Here is a 16,263-nt window from a genome sequence, read left to right on the forward strand (position 1 = left end):
GTGATAACAATGCACTTCCTGTGTTTAGTGTGCTGGAAATAGAAAGAAAAAAAAGAAATCACTGTTTTGCCAATTGTTGTTGCACTTCAATATGATGCTGTTAGCACTGAATACGTGCTTGTGGAGAGTGGTTGAGTAGGTGGTCCTTCAGTGTGGCTTGCAACACATTCATGCTCACGCTGATAAAACAATGTGGCCGTGTGCAGCCCACACCACGTCTGAGTGTCGTCTGAAGGATTGGATCTCAGTTTGTCCTCAGAGCATCTTTGACACATCCACACCTGTAGTTAGCGCTTTCCCCTTGGGATTGCATCAACTAAGACACGTTAATTCCAGGTGTGAACAGAGCCGCTATGCCAAGAGGTCACAAGTAGACAGTGTTGTATTTTCAGGGGACGCAAGTCAAAAATGTTGACAGCATTTACCTTAGAGAAGAGCACATCTTCATCCATTGTTATCCTGCAGCGGTGTCTGTGAAAACCGAGCAGGTTGGCTATTAATGACAGGGTTGGTGGTTTGATCCGAGCTGTCTGTTTTGACCTTTGAGCGAATAATTAAGCTCAGTTGCTTCCTGCGGCCACCTCAGTGTGGTGCCTGGTGAATGAAAGTCACACTGTAAAGTGCTTTGGCTTAAAAGAGCTGGATAAATGGAGTCCATTTACAGTCCTATCCAGAGCATTTTATATGACTAGAGTGGGCGTTTTTGTTTTTGGTGTGGGTTACTAAATGAAATGAAATTAATGCTGTGGCCTACATGAAGTCAAAGGTTTTCCACTAGGGAAGCTGGCAGGCAGAGTTATTAGCCAGTGCCTCTATGGCCCATATGGCCATAGGTTGGTGTTAAGGCATTTATCTATATGTGTCTCTCTTCACCTGGGGCAAAAAACAAAATTTATCTACTGTCTCTGTGCACAAACTACTCTGTTCCTATGAAATATTTCCCAACGGCTATAAACTACAAAACCAGCGCCTTGCCGACACATTCATCTCCCAGTCCGTTCGCTCCATTTGTTTCTGCCTCTACTTTCATCTCTCTGTACCTTCTCGCTCCGTCAAGTGAATTTTCTCTCTCTCTCTCTTTGTCTTGCTCGTTTTCACCTCATTTCACCTTCTCATTTTGTCTTTTATGTGTTGGTCCCTTCCCTTCTATTCGCCGAGCTGCTCTCCTCTTGATCTATGGCCATTCGTCTTGCCTTTGCTGTTTATTTCTAAGTTTCTGTCTCTTTCACTCTTCACAACCTTCACATCTCTTTGTGTTCTGTGCTTTGCACAGAGTGTAACCTTGTCCTGCTCTAATGTCTCTCCAACTGTTTGAAGTTCCACTAATCATGTAGCATTTTAGTTTGGGGGCAGCAGAAATATGTAAATATGTGTGTGTTTGTGCGTGTGTGTGTGTGTGTGTGTGTGTGTGAGGGTATCCAGGAGAACAAGTGCATTTGGCTCAATGTTTCCATCTGCTGCAGGGCTAAAGAGTTGAGAAGAGAGGATCTGTGTTTCTTTAATAGGCTTTACAGTTTCCGCCCCTCTCTCTCATCCCCGCACATCAAAAGAAGTGCACCAAAAGGGCCAATTAGGACAGCAAAAGAGCTTTATTAGGCACATGGCAACATGAAAACGGGTTTCTGGTTAATCCCATGCCCAAAGCATGTGTGTGCTTGTGTGTGATGAGTGTGAATGTGTAATGATGGCACTGTGCTATCACAACTTCATATCTCATCTTTCTTTGCACTCTGTTCTACACTGCATAGATATTCATGGCAAGCCTTATTTCCATTTTAAAAACATCTGCCCATCATTCAAGATCCTCTGTCAGTGTTTGATCTCTCAGTGCTGCACGTTAAACCCAACATTTTATTAAATAAAAAAATCTATATACTGTATACATAAATATACTTTATTTGAATACTATTTGCAGGCAAATGCTATGCTCAGTTCTTCAAAGATAAACAACGGATTCCATGCAATTTGTCTCTATCCACAATCCATCCTCGTTCTTCCTTCAGGCCTTTGTAATACTACAGCCAATGGGAGAAATGCAGATGATGAATATAGATAGCTGCTTAGCTCTGGCTATATGGTTCAGCCTGTATGCAGCGTTAATACAGCAGTAATACACATCACTTGAACTAAATTAATGTGACAGCTGAAATGACACTCATGCAAAGAGAGCATCAAATGTTGCTGGTGTAGCATTTTACACCCAAATGTGCTAAAACAACTGTTTATTTATATTCAGATCCAGCTTGTTCTCTTTTCAACAGTTAATGGATATAAAGGGAGTGAAGCTGCCCATTGAGCATTGCAAGTATAGTTATAGTTATGACTGAGTGAAGCAAAAGAGTCATGGCAGCTTTATGTGTTTTATAAACACTTCAATAGAAGCAATTATGAATTCAATTTTGATTTGAATTTGTTGACCTGTTCATACTCATGTACCACCAATGGGAAAATATGTTTATGTGGTTCTATTTAGCATACATTCCCATATCTACCTGTGCATAGCAGATGAAGGATGCACAAACACAACAATACAAGTAAACACAAGTAAGTATACGACTGAATTTGTTTTCTGACCTGTGAGAAATAGGAAGCTGTGTTTCAGTGCGAAGGCAAGACAAACAGCTTCAATTATCAGGTAAATAAAAGAAGTGAGTCGTCGTTCACACTTGGGTCCCTCATTTGACAGATATCAAAGCAACAATGTGCAAGTTTACAATTCTCACCATCAGTCTGTTTACAAGTAACTGGTTAGTTGGATGATTATGTTTTATGATGTGTTTTAATCGATGAGTCACTGAATATGATCATTTATGGCTGTGGGCCACTTTGTTTCAATGACTGGGCTACTTAATACATTTAAAACTCATCCCCTGCAGGAGCTACACAGCTAAATTACCTGTCACTCACAGTTCTTTTTTCCCCCTTTTCCACTCGAGCAGGTAAAAAGAAACTTTTTAAACAACCCTCTGAATGTGAATATTCCTGCTTTGTTGGGTGTGTGTTTACTACGGCATCACATTATTTTCCATTCCAGTTAGCTGTAAGCATCACAGCCAACTAGAAAGCATGTTGATAAGGGAAATGACTATTTCCTCTGGCCAGTCTTTCTCTTTTCATCGATTTCCCCCTTGAATCGCTCTCTATCTTCTTTTTAAACTTTGTCTTGTGCTTTCTCTCACTCCGAATTCGGTCTTCTCTTTGCTCTCTTTTACTCTCTACACGTCCATCCTTCTTCCCCTTACATTTTCCCTTTATTTATGTCCCTGCTTACCCCTTCATCCCTCTTTTTCTCTTTTACCCTTCTCCCCAGATAATTACAGATCGATAGAGCAGGCTCCTTTAATTATTCCCTTTTTTCATAATGTGATGAGAGCTGGTGAGAGGCTCAGCATGCGTCCACTAATATAGATACAGAGAAGCATCTGTGTGAGAAGTCATTTGGACAGCAATAGATATTACTATTGATTTTCCCAATAGTCATGTTCCATGTCCAAAGCCACGCTGCCCCAGAAGAGTAATTTCCAAAGCCTTGTGTGCCAACAGGATAGTGTGATACAGCAGCGTGATAGATTCATAATCTATAGCTACTGGGATGAATCTTTTTAGGAAAAAAGAGTGAATTTTAATGTTATTGGCCTGCAGGTTAGCGCTGAGGTTGGTCTGAATGTGCAGCTTTGACTTTGCTGAGCTGATTTTCTAAAGCTTCCTTCCAGCATTTTAATCTTAATCGAGATCTTCAGAGTTTCATTTTCTCTCACGCTTACTCCCCCATTTTTCGGGGTTTTTTTTTTTTTGCATTCTCTTTGTTCTCCCACCGTCTTCTCTGGAAATGAGGTGTTTGCATGTCCCACTTGTTCTCCTCTGCCTTTTCTTTCTGGCAATACCACTCGCCCACTCTCCTGCTCTTGTTACCCGCTTCTTCCTCTTTCATTCTCTAGCTGCATCGCACACTCTAATCTCCCGCTGGAAGCTTTTCTGATGCGTTTCCTCCTCCATCTTCAACCTTCATCGCCAAATATGCTTGCATCTCTACCTTCACTGCTCTTTCTTTCCTCCTCATAAACAACTGAGGCATATATAGCATGAGGCACATACAAGGTGTATGTGCCTCATGCTATATATGCCTCTTTGTGCTCTCACTGTTTTCTCCTCTCCTCCGTCTCGTATCATCATTTTCCTTTAAAGTGTGACTGGGGTCTTGTAAAACAGTCTGCAGTCATTCGCTCACATGCCTGCAGGGAAACACTAGGCAATTCAGTGGCAGTATGTACACAAGCCCAAGCACAGAAACAAGCACACACACACTCTCGCACCAACCTCGCACTCTTTCTCTTTGCTCTACAGGCAGACTTTGAAATGATTACTAGATGGAGAAACATTTCTGTCAGCATGTGGAAACTGGCCTGTCAGAGACCGCAGAGAGATGGAGAGAGATGGAGATTTGAGATTGGAACAAGCCAGGAACAGTGTTTGAAGCGACAGCAACACTAGGAAGATACAAGCGCAGAGATTTATAGGGAGAGATGGCTAGATAAAGGTGTAGTGGTGTAGGCCGTATGCCTGAAGACAAATTCATAGATAAGAGGGTGGACAGAGATGGTTAGATATGGTTTAAGGCTAAAGATGAAGTAGGGCGTAGCGTAGATAGGGAGAAATAACTTTGATACACCCGTAAATTCCTATAGGCACAATGCAGGTGGTGAGTTATATAGCAGAGGAAGCAGAGAGGAAGTGCTGTGTGGGTTTGTGTGTTGCAGGGAATGGTCATGGATGCCGCTTGGATGCCACTAGAGTCCACAGAGACCTCATCCTATCATCAGCGATTCTTTCTGCCCATGCTTGGTGCATGTGCAAAATGTATGTGTGTGCATAACGTATGTGTGCTTCTCTGTGTGTAAGCATGTGTGTGTAGGCAGGGTGAAAGCATTACTCCCCACTGCTGTCCATTCTGTCTCTCTCGCTGTTGTGAAAAAAAGAAGAAAAAAAACACTCACACATCCGAGTATTCATGAGCACATTTTCACAGAAGCAGATTGCAGATTTTTTTTTTTTCTCTCATCAAACTAAATCTTTTCAGCTAAATCTGCCCATATGGCTTCCCAACAATCACACTTTCTTTCATTATTCACCATCAGCTGACAAAAAGTGTCCCATATTCGGAGCAGTTGCCACATTTTCAGAAGCATTACTACGGGCGGCTGGCTTGATATAAAAGGACAATGTGTCTATTATCCAGAGCAACTACTGAAAATGTAGCTGTAAAATCTGACATGTGCATCATTTATGGAGGTAATTGTGGCTCTACAAATACTGTTTTTGTGTGGTATTTAAATATTTTATCGCTGCAACTTTGATCTTAACTGAAAATGACATTTTTACATGTCCTCACACTGGAGGCGTTTATATCTGCAGCTCTTCAGCCAGGCCAGTAATGTGACCTGAGCAAGTTCTTAATGAAGCTCAGTGGTATTATATGCATGCAGTATTTAGAGCCACTGCTCCCTTTTTGACAGCTATAGTGTGCAGTTGCTTTGCATATTCAGATTTTCCACGCAAACATTAACTCAGCTCATAAATTTTTATTCCACCTCAATAGCAGCAACATTAAAAATGCTTCTTTCTCAGTCATGAATTAGTAATTATAATCGTGTAATTTGATACATCACACCTCTCCCTCCACATTAAACCTTTATGAAGCTCGGTTTTTGGTGGCATTGTTGGAAATGTGCAAACTCAGTTGTATGTTCATGACTGAGGAATAATTAGAGGTGGAGGTGTACTGGATGATGTTTTAATGAGAGGTGTTTGTAGTTTTTTGTCTTCCCTGTTCTGCAGGTATAAATGTAATACAGTCCAGGACAACAACACCAATATGGTCTCACTGCTAAATTGAAAAAGCACCTCAAATATAGTGCAAACACAAAATGCAGGATAAAAGTCGGTTTTATAGCAGAGCAGTTGTACTAGGTTACATTAGATTGTGTAGGTACCTAATAAAGCATCTGTGAAGTGTTTGTAGCGTTTTAGAAGGATTTGATGTTGCACTTTTTTCTAAGTAAATTCTTGAATCCAGGGGTATTTTTATGAGGTAAAATTGCCAGCAAAAGGTATAGCCTTTCCTGCACTGCTACATTCATGCAATATGTTTTGCGTGTGTGGTGGTTGCATGTCATCTGATTCTTTTCTTTGAACTTTCATATTTAATGTGAAATGATAAACTTTGTATCGAGCAGGGGTGTGTGTGCAGCTCTTACAGGCACAAGCTCACACTCCTGTAGTTTTATCTGACACTTGTCTTAATCCCTCTATGTCTGCACTATTAAATATCTCATCCGTCTCATCCTTTCCCTCTTTCTGCTTTTAATCTCTCTCTCTTCTCACATCCTCGACTTTAAGCTTTTTTTCTTGCCTGCCCATCTCTTTTTCCTGCCCTGGGAGCCAATCAGCCGCCACAAACACACACTCTGCAGCCCTTCATCCATCCTGTTAGTGTGCATGTGAATGTTCAGGCATCATGGATGGATGAGCTGGAATGATGTATGGAGTCGGCGGAGGTGCTGATGGATTGAAGTGGCCTTTTCATGAGCAAATCCCAATGTAGAGGAAAAACAGAGGCTATGCTCGGGGCTCTTCCTAATTTCTGTCACATTCACATGTTTCCCTTTCACCCCATGATTCATATTTACCTCTCCAGTCAATATTGGAGCCCGTATCTGTTTGCATATTTGCTCTGCATCAGAGGGAAGCAGATGCTTTTAGGTGTACAAATGTAACAGGGCATGTTTGTTGTTTTTCCACCCAGAGTGATTCATGCGGTGTTATCATCTCCAAATCAATGGGTACACTCATATTAATTTATAATTTAGTGAATCAACATCCTGGCGATTTCATACTGAATCACTGATGCTCTGCTTGGCTCTTGGCTTGCAGCGAAGGTAGGAGGGTGATAGATATAGACAGAGAGAGGGAAAGGAGAGGAGGGAGGGAGACTAAAACCCCTAATAAAAAACAAGGAACTGGGAGGAAGGGAGGGGGTGAGAGTGGAAGAGTGTGGAGAGAAAAAAAAAGGGGAGAGAGAGAAAGAGAGGAGGAGCGCCATGAGATGGAGTGAGAAAGCATGAAAGGAGGGATGAAAGAAAGAGGGTCTCTGCCGAGAGCAGCCATTGAGAGAGGAGTTGGAGAGGAGGATGAGAGGAGGAAGAAGGAGGGAGAGTGTGTGTGTGTGCGTTGTAGCTGTCCAAACACGTGACGAAGAGATACAGACTTCAGCATACAGACGCACTTGTTTCCACGACGACAACGGCAAACATGGGGGCTGTGGTGGGCACGTTGACCATGCAGACCAAGCAGAGGAGGCCATCCAGGGGTGAGGGAACAGACACACACAGACATAAATACATGCACAGGCATATACATACCCTCACACACACATACACACACACACACACACACACATGCTCGCACAGTGTGTTTCCTGTGTCTTGAATCAACACGTGCATGGATTCACACATACAGACAGTGAAACTTTTAAAGATGGGTTTTCTTCGTATCTTCCACACACACTCGCTCCACTTCAAATATACAGCGCACGTATGCTAGCTGCAGAGTAAAGATTAATAACTGCTGGTATTTCAGTTAAATTGCAGTGAAAGAAAGAGGGCATATGGTTTGTAGTGAGAGAGAGACAAAGGGAGGAAGTGAGAGCGTACAACAGGTGTTCCCAGAGGAAAAAAAATGTATCTGTTTATTCTACAACAAAGTTTTAGTGTGAGAATGTTTCTGCACCCATTTGATTGCTGTTGAGCTTATCTTTTTTTGGTACAGGAGAGGAAGTAAGACGTGGCTCGTTTGTGTCTGAGTATCTGTGTTTGTGTTTGTGTGTGCGCCTGAGAGTGTGTCTGTCTGTCTGTCTGTCTGTCTGTCTGTGTGTGCAGACGGGAGCGTCGACACTGGTAAACACACACATGTCGAAGGTATTTGTCACTCTGCTCACACACTGCTTTTCTGTCTTGCTGTTACCTTGGAAGCACGGTAACCATGGCAACAAAAGATGTCGGTTTTTTGGTGTGGGAGGGGGTTGGGGGCTTTGATGAGATTGGGGTATTCCTAAGTAAGTCAAGGCCACGTGAATGAGAGATGCAAATATCCAGATGAGGCGAGTAGTGGGATTTCTTTTATGTGAAGACCTGTTGCCTGCTGAGAAATAGTTTACTCCCTTTGCACTCATTCTAATAAAATCCTGTAAACCTCATTTATACAAATCTAACAAATCCAAATTGGCTGCTACAATGAATGGGCACACTGAGCAGGAGTGAAAATATCCCCTGTTAATAGTGTGCAGTCACTTGAACTTATTTGTTGAGGCACGGTTTTCCAGTCCAAATTAGACCATACAGGACATTTTCCAAGTGAGAGCATATGGCTGGTTTCATCTTTGGAATAAGCTTCTTTTTTTTCTCCCTCTCTCAACAAGCTCAAACGAGCATCTTTCCCCATGGGTGCTAAACAGGCAAGGCGCAAATTTGTTGCTATTTTAAAAAATGAGGTGTTTGTAGACTCACTCACATTGTGGAAACGTGTGAAATCGGACTCCTCCTGCGAATAAAAAAACAAGCCCTGCAAACACATGTAATACTGGGATGTAGAGCCGGAGATATTCGGGGATTGTATGTAATTCTGGCATTGTGTTGTTACTTAAACATCTTTTTCATTTCTCCTGCTCTTACGTGTTAGCTGTGTGCAGGATTAGTGCAGCGGGGCTTGCATGTGTGCAGCCGTCTATTCCCGTGGTGTTGCAGATAATTCATCCAGGATCACAACCCTGACAGCAACACTAAGAGAGAGACGGTACACGGCTGTAATATTGTGAGATTAGATTCCTACATGATTGATCCTTTGAGCGTGAGCTCATCACTGGGCTCTGAAAGGAAATACCCTCGCTGTGTTTGCTTCTTGCACACGCTTGAATGTTTACCTGCCTGCCTGGACTGTCTGTTTTCATCAAGGCTGCTTGTTGTTCCCTCGACTTGCTTTATTTTCTGCCAATTGTCTTCTGACAGGTTCTCTTTGGTGGGTGTTTGCTTCTACTTGTTGTCTTGTGGCTTTGTGGCTTCGTCTGGCTGGCTAGACGCTCTTTGGCCTCTCACAACTCTATAGAAAAATTTTCACCCTGCATTTTCCTCTGCTCCCTGGTGCATTTTCCGTTTCTTTCCAGCCCCAAAACCTGTGCCTTCCTCACTTACTCCCTGCGGCAATGTTGTCTCAATCTTCTCCCTCTGTCACAGCTCTTCCTCTTCCTCTTATCTTGCTTTCTTTTTAACATTCGGCTGCCTCTCTTCCCATCCCTTTCCATTCCCCAGCCTCTTCTTCTCATTGTTATTTCACAGCTCCACATCTTTCCCTCTTCCACTTTACCCCACTGCTTTCTCTCCTCTCTGTTGTTTCCCTCTTTTCTCCCTCCTACTCCTTTTTTTCCACGCTTGTTTCTCTTCATCTCTGTGTCTTCTAATTTCCTCCACCTGCACTCTCTCATCCCACAATCTGCTCCTGGAACCCTCATCTCCATACCTCTCCTCTATCTCTCTTCTATGCCTCTATTCTCTTTCTCATTTACTCCCTTTCTCCATCAGCCACTCTCCCATTAGCTGGTGTGAGGCTTATTAAGTCATCTCATCATCCTCATCCCTTGGCATCCAGCGGTGTGTGTTTGTGACTGTGTGTGTGTGTGTGTGTGCTTGTGTATTCCTGTGGAGTCTAGACATTTATTCACTCAAAAATCAATATTGGCATGTTGCTATGTGTGTCTAAATGAGCTGCATTTCATCAGCAGTGGCACACCGATATGCGAGGAAGTGACAAGATGGAGTTTTTTGTGTTTGTGTGCTTCTCCACCTTGCATACACAAAAGCACACAACGCTGCAAACACCCTCCAGCACTCCAGTCCTCCTTCACGGGCTGAGGGTTAGTAAGCAAACAGATGCAGTGTGTGTGTGTGTGTGTGTGTGTGTGTGTGTGCGGCTGCAAGCATGTGGGGTATATTGTTTTATGCACATGGGTGCTTTAACGGTTTACTTATCAATGACTCTTGAAATAATGGGTTCATATTTGTCTTGTTAGAGCGTGTGGGACTGAATGAATATGGCTTTCTGTGTGTGTGCGTGTGTGTGTGTGTGTGTGTTTGTGGTTGTTTTCAGCTATAGCGAGTCATTGGACTTTCAGTGAACCGCTCAAAGGCCAGTCAGGGATTGGCCCTGAGTCCACTGACTTGGATACGGACTGTGGAAAACAATGCGTCTCAGAATGAGAGCTTGAATTCATGCTGTGGAACGTGATTATGTTTTCGGCTTTTGCACGGTTTACAGCAAATAGGACTGTTGCAGCCGAAGTCTGTTTCTAAGATCCTTCCTCCATATTTCCCGGGAGCTCGTGGCCAGAAGAGCCCCTACTTTCTTGGAGAGAACGCTCTAGCGTTAAGGAGGCCGACGAGAGCAACCCCTCTCCGTCGCCGCCAGGACACTAGATTAGGCTAATTTAGATTATGCAAATTACACACTCTCTGGCAAGGATTACAGGACACAGTATGAGAAAGAAAGAGAGAGGCTTGGTGAAGACAGCGTGGCAGACTGAGAGGAGAGTGTGGCAGAGTGGGAGAGAAGAGGGAGAACAGTTGGAAACAGAAGAACAGAGACTGAGGCGGAATGAGAGCAAACATTACACCAGAGGCAGCAGAAAGCAAACAGTTAAATCTTATTCATGGACACACAAGGAAATGTGCCTATTGAGGTATTTCTTGGCTGAAGAGAGTGACAGGCAGTCTTTCTTTACTGACAGCTCAAACCACCCCTTAATATTCCAAACAAGCTGTGAAAGAAAAGGGGTCCAGGCTTTTGGTCACTGTCAGGCTCCACAGCTTAGAATAGCTCATGTAACAGATAGAAGTGAAGCTCTCACAGTGGCTTTCTAGGTTGGGTTTATTTAGGTTTTCTTCACCTGCTAAGTTTGCAGTTTTTCTTTCCAAGCATGAATCATACAGGCTTCAAGATCTCACCTGTTCAATAAAAACTTGGCGATAGTAAGTTTGACCTAGAAGAATTCAGTTTTACACAGCAAGTAGATGATTTTAAAAAGAGGTTTCCTGAATGAGAAGCTATTGCAATTACACCTTTGCTAACAAGACACTATAATCAGATGCACAGTTTTCAGAAACATACTGTGTACTCAGACCAGAATGAATCCTTTACTTCCTGATACACATTTATGAATTACTGAACAGGCCCAAATAGGTCAAGGGGCTCTCTTGCTTTTTTTGTTTCAAAGTCAGTGTAGGCATGACTTGATCATGTTTTTGCATCTAGTCCTTGTGTTAGTTATTACTAATACGCCTCTGCTGATATCATCCCCATTTGCAATAACAGCATGTGACATTCATGTTTTTATAGGTGGGATATAACATGAAAACATAATGTGTCCATCTGAAAACTGAATGCATTTTATAGATTCCATTGCACATGAAATGCTGTTTTTCACAGGTGATGTTTTTGCAGCTCATACATCTGAACATCACATGTGGATTCGTCAAGTGATTTTATTATAGTGGAACAATATATGTGAAAATCTAACATGGGAAATACAGACCTGGAACGTATCTCCTAAATTCAATGTCATGTTTGTTGAATTTACCTCAGTAACAATTCATTTAAAAATATTTTTTTAAAATACACTAGAGCAGAAAATCTGTCCAGAGTGTAGAAATGTTTTAATTATTTGCACTGGAGAGTAAATCAACAAAACGTCATGTATATTATTCAGTTCATAATGGCACTGGTAGCTTTTGGACTTCTTTGTGCCGAATCAAAGCTCAGGGTTTCAGTGTTCGCCTTCATCATGGGTCAAACTGGAACAACGTGAGGGGAAAGCTCCTCACATCGTGGCACCATCTTGTGGTCAAATCAAAGCAAATGAGATTGGCCAGAAGAACGAACAAAAATCTAATTTCAGGGTAATTTTGCAAAAAAAAAAAAAACTGTATCAAAGCCAAATAATAGCAGGTCTTGCTTTAGTAAATGTGGCAAAAGTGTGTTTGATTTATGTATCTAAAATGCTTCCCAGTCCCTCATTGATAGTGTAGATAAAATAATGTGGCCCCAGTTTCAGAAATATGTTGCTACAGTAGATATAGCAAATGTATGAATCAACAAATGTGTGTAGGCCTCCTTCAAGCTTGGCTACTTTTGTCCTCGACTGCTAAACAACTGTGACTGTCTGAGAGGAATATTTTTATATCATTTGTATTCACTGCTTCAAACACTTGGTAAGCATTTGCTTGAATAGAAAATAAAACTACAGGATTGTTTCACATCTTTTGTTACTCATAAAATGAACTACTTTAAATACTGAAGTCCTTTGTATTTCCTAAGATAAACTACCTACCAAATGACATGTAGTAGAAACCACCCCTGTAACAGACTGAAATGTCCTTAGGCGGGATTTTACCATTTTCTGCTGTTCACATTTCTGCACCGTGGTGATTTTTAACTTTTATCTTGCGGTATTTGCATATAGCTTCATTCTGATCTGTGTCATCGCTACGGAAGCCAAAGTGTGCCCACATGATCGATCAGTGCGTCTTCTATTTACTGCAGCCTACCAACTCTTCCAGCACTTGTGATTGCTTCTGTTTCTCCAACACCTCACTGTTTTTCACTGTCCTCATTGTTGAATTAGATTGGCAGAAATACCTAGCTGTGAGCTGGGAGCTTACCAACAGCATGTGTGTTTGTAGGGGTGTGAACGTGTGAACATAAACAAAGATGGCGAACAAATGTCAAGTGAAAACAATGAGTTGTATGTTGATAGAGTGAGCTTTGATTTTTTTAAATTGAAGTTAGAAAGCAAGCTGAGGTAGCTTGCCAGCTTTATGGGGATAGTTCAGTGTCTTTGAAGTGAGGTTGTAGAAGGTATTTATCCATAAAAATCGCATAGATCATTGTCGGCACATGTTCAGTTTGGAGAAGCAGACAGGAATCCCTGCACAGAAAATAAAAAAATGAGCAGCAAATTGTATTTTAGCCAGCTAAAAAAATTGCAGGTAAAAAGACCGAGATCCATTTAAGTGTGCACTAAATTTAGAGTATTCTCACTATCTTACCTTCCTGGCAGACAGCCCTTTCCTCTGGCGCTACATTTTCCCAGGCGAAGAACTTTCATATTCCTACGCACCCATGGCGTAACACACTGCAGATCAGCAGTGTCAGTCAGAGTTCCAGCATTTTACTTTAGTAGCAGATGCTGTGTTGTTTAAAAAAAAAAAAAAAAAAAGCTGCTTCTCAATTTTCCTGCAATGTTTTGGTATGAGTTTGGCATACTGTCCTAGTAGCTTTACAGTACCTGTGAAGAGACCTGTTAGTGTGCACCAGCAAGTTCCTTTACTCACTGCATCACATCAAAACAGAAGTAATCACAGCCATAGACAGCTCAGGGTTGATGACTTGAGCAAACACGATATACAATACACTTAATCGTGCTCATCAAGTGACATTTATGCTAATGAGCATCTTTTAAATGTCTGGGAAATTAAATTAAATGTTACTCCTGCCACTAAATTTAATCTTCCTCGGCACTGCTGCTGTAATTCCAGAACAGTAAATAAAGTGAACCTGCAATTGACAACTCTGTGGGAAACCTCTTGATACAGCAGAGCCCCCTGCAGTTTGCAAGTCAGTGGCTATACACTTCAGCTCAGTCGGCAGTCACAGCTCCTATTTTACATTCACATCGAGAGTTACAGTGTGTGCCAGGTCATTGTGGCACATAGATACCACCAAAAAATTCAGTTTTTATTCATTGTGATTTTTAGTGGGTTTTTGCACACCTTATATACTTTATTTTTAGAAACTTGGCACATCTTATCTGGCAAAAAAAAAACCATTTTCTTCTGATTTTTAACCACTTGATGGGTAAAATATCAGCTAAATATGAAATGACACTTGATGAAACATACAATACATCTTTATTAGCAGGTTTGAAACGTACTTTCTGTGTTAGTTTCTGCTGCCCCCTGCTGGTATTTTTTGGTTATAGCTGGTCATAGCTGCTCCTTTTTGTCAGACTGTAATTTTTAGTCAAGTTAAAGTCCACAAGGAAGCTTAGGATGGATCTTGTTGTCTCAGCAGGTGTATTCATTCTGATGTAGACAAGGCGTTGTTTATATTGTGGCCATATGAAAGAATTCAGGCATTCTTAGTTAGAAAAGTCACTTTGTGGTAAATTAAGCCTTCTGATCTTCGGGGATGACTGTCTTAATGGGAACAATTAATCAAGTCCTGATATGCTCATGGACACACACACACGCACACAAACATGCAGTCACAAAACAAACACATCTGTTCGTACAGTGGAAGGTGAGTTCATCTTTGTTACAGTGTGCTCAGGTCGGACCCTCAACTTAAAGCCCAGAGAGTGAAGGACACCATGACTGTACTACAGAGGGGGATGTGGGGACACAGAAGGAGAGAGAGTTAGTGGGATGGAGCGAAGGTCAGGATGAGAGAGGAAGATGCCCCCTGGGAAGAGAGAAACAGGGGGGATAAAAAGACAGAGATAGAGAGAGGCAGGTGAGAGCTCACTGTTGGAAAGAGCAGGAAGGATGGAAAGTTTAGAATCACGAGAGAGAGCAGAATAGAGCTGTAACAGCCAGCTGTGCTTAGAATTGAGGTGCATATGGTGAGAAGCAGTAGTCGGGGCAAATTTGAAAGTTTTTAGTGCTTTATTCTTATGTATAGTTAGGTTTTACTGAGAATAAAATAACACCAGACTAGGACTAAAGGAGAAAAGGTGGAGACAGAAAAACTTCAAGATAAAGAAAGAGGCTGGAGGAAAGAAAAGGAAAATGGAAAGAGAGGCTCAGAGTGAGAACAGCTTACACACTATAGCCATCGTTCTGCTGTGCTGTGGGGCCGTCAAAATGCTGCACCTACTGGGAGTCATAACTGTGGAGGGTGAGTCATTATACTACTACTACTATTATCATCCGGCTCTAACTCAACCAGCAAACTCAGAGTTTTCCGCTGTTGTTTGACTCTAAACCGGCAAGTTACAGACAAAAAACAGATCTCTATTATTAATGTGTGAATGTTGGATAAGTGGGACTTTTGTGTTTTTCTCACAAAACACAAACAACAATAAATACATAAACAAACACTGAATAAATACAAACTGCTGCTGGCTGTTCAGTTGTTCAGTGTTGGTGGAGATTTGCACTAAGCAAATAACAGCAGGGATGCTGAACTGCTGCCAATATCTACCATAGCACAGACTTCATAAAAAAGGCTTGTGCAATTTTTTCCTCTGCTGATTTTCATGTTTTAAATCATACATTAATTTGTCCACTGATAATAGTGCTGCTGCAAAACTCAAACATTCCTAATTATGTCTGATGTCCTGAAATGTGAAGAAAACTGAACCTAATACAGATGCAGCTCATTTTTGGAAAAATCTCTATGTTAATGTAGTTGATAGTTTTCTCTCTAACTTTTACAACAATTTGGATCTAAAGGGAAGAAAGGGACGACTTTTCAGAAGCTTCATGGAGGTGCAGAAAACAAACCTGAATATGAACGAGTGCTGACTCTCAGTCTTATTTTCCATTAATTTAAGTTAAATTATGTTTATTTATCTCCCCAAAAACACAAATTTGCTCCAGTGGGTTTCACAATCCATGTTAAAATGCTCACCATCTCTCCTCAGATCTTAGTATTACTATTCTGCAAGTTTACACATGATTGTATGTTAAAGGATCTGTTAGAGTCCTAATATAGTCTGAACAGCACATACTACTGCTGTAATGTGAGTCATTTAAAATAAAGGTTAGGATTATTGTGACTTTTCTTTAAGAGGTGTAATTGTATATTGTACTTTGAGACCGGGCATCTTGTGCTGAGGTGATGTTTAGTGCTGAGTGTGGAGTGTGACGGTCACTGTGTTGGTGTCATCAGCATTTTCACATGGAGTCACAGTGAGGCCTGTCAGTGGAGTGAATGTTCTATAGGGGCATGATTTTAAATTGTGCAGACACACAATTTTAAATCAGTGCAAAACAAGATTAAAGGAGTCGCAGTTGTAAAGTTTATTTTACCGTGAAGAACATCTGTGTTTTACATGCATATGTTTGATATTGAATTGTGTTTTTGTGTTATCCATGTTTAGCTGTGTGTGTTTGTGCTAATTGCATCTCAGCTTCGACAGGAGTCTGAACCTTCATCTTA

The 16,263-nt window shown here is 41.5% G+C and overlaps 1 protein-coding gene across 3 annotated transcripts in view; it reads left to right on the forward strand.

Moving 5' to 3' along the window:
• The window catches only part of LOC111575950 (Kv channel-interacting protein 1), a 44,367-nt gene that overhangs the window by 21,490 nt on the left and 6,614 nt on the right, over positions 1-16,263 (forward strand). The window contains exon 1 of one of the 3 annotated variants that reach the window (XM_023281396.3): positions 7,128-7,366. The exons of 1 other annotated variant lie outside the window; for it this stretch is intronic. In XM_023281396.3, coding sequence (XP_023137164.1) covers positions 7,309-7,366 — 58 coding nt within the window. In that variant the 5' untranslated portion in view covers positions 7,128-7,308. Of the gene's footprint in view, positions 1-7,127; positions 7,367-14,667; positions 14,998-16,263 lie in introns of those variants that run through there. One more of the 3 variants, XM_035953421.2, reaches the window with a different exon arrangement.

The sequence above is a fragment of the Amphiprion ocellaris genome, chromosome 13, assembly GCF_022539595.1.
Source record: "Amphiprion ocellaris isolate individual 3 ecotype Okinawa chromosome 13, ASM2253959v1, whole genome shotgun sequence".
In the NCBI taxonomy this organism is placed as follows: Eukaryota; Metazoa; Chordata; class Actinopteri; family Pomacentridae; genus Amphiprion; species Amphiprion ocellaris.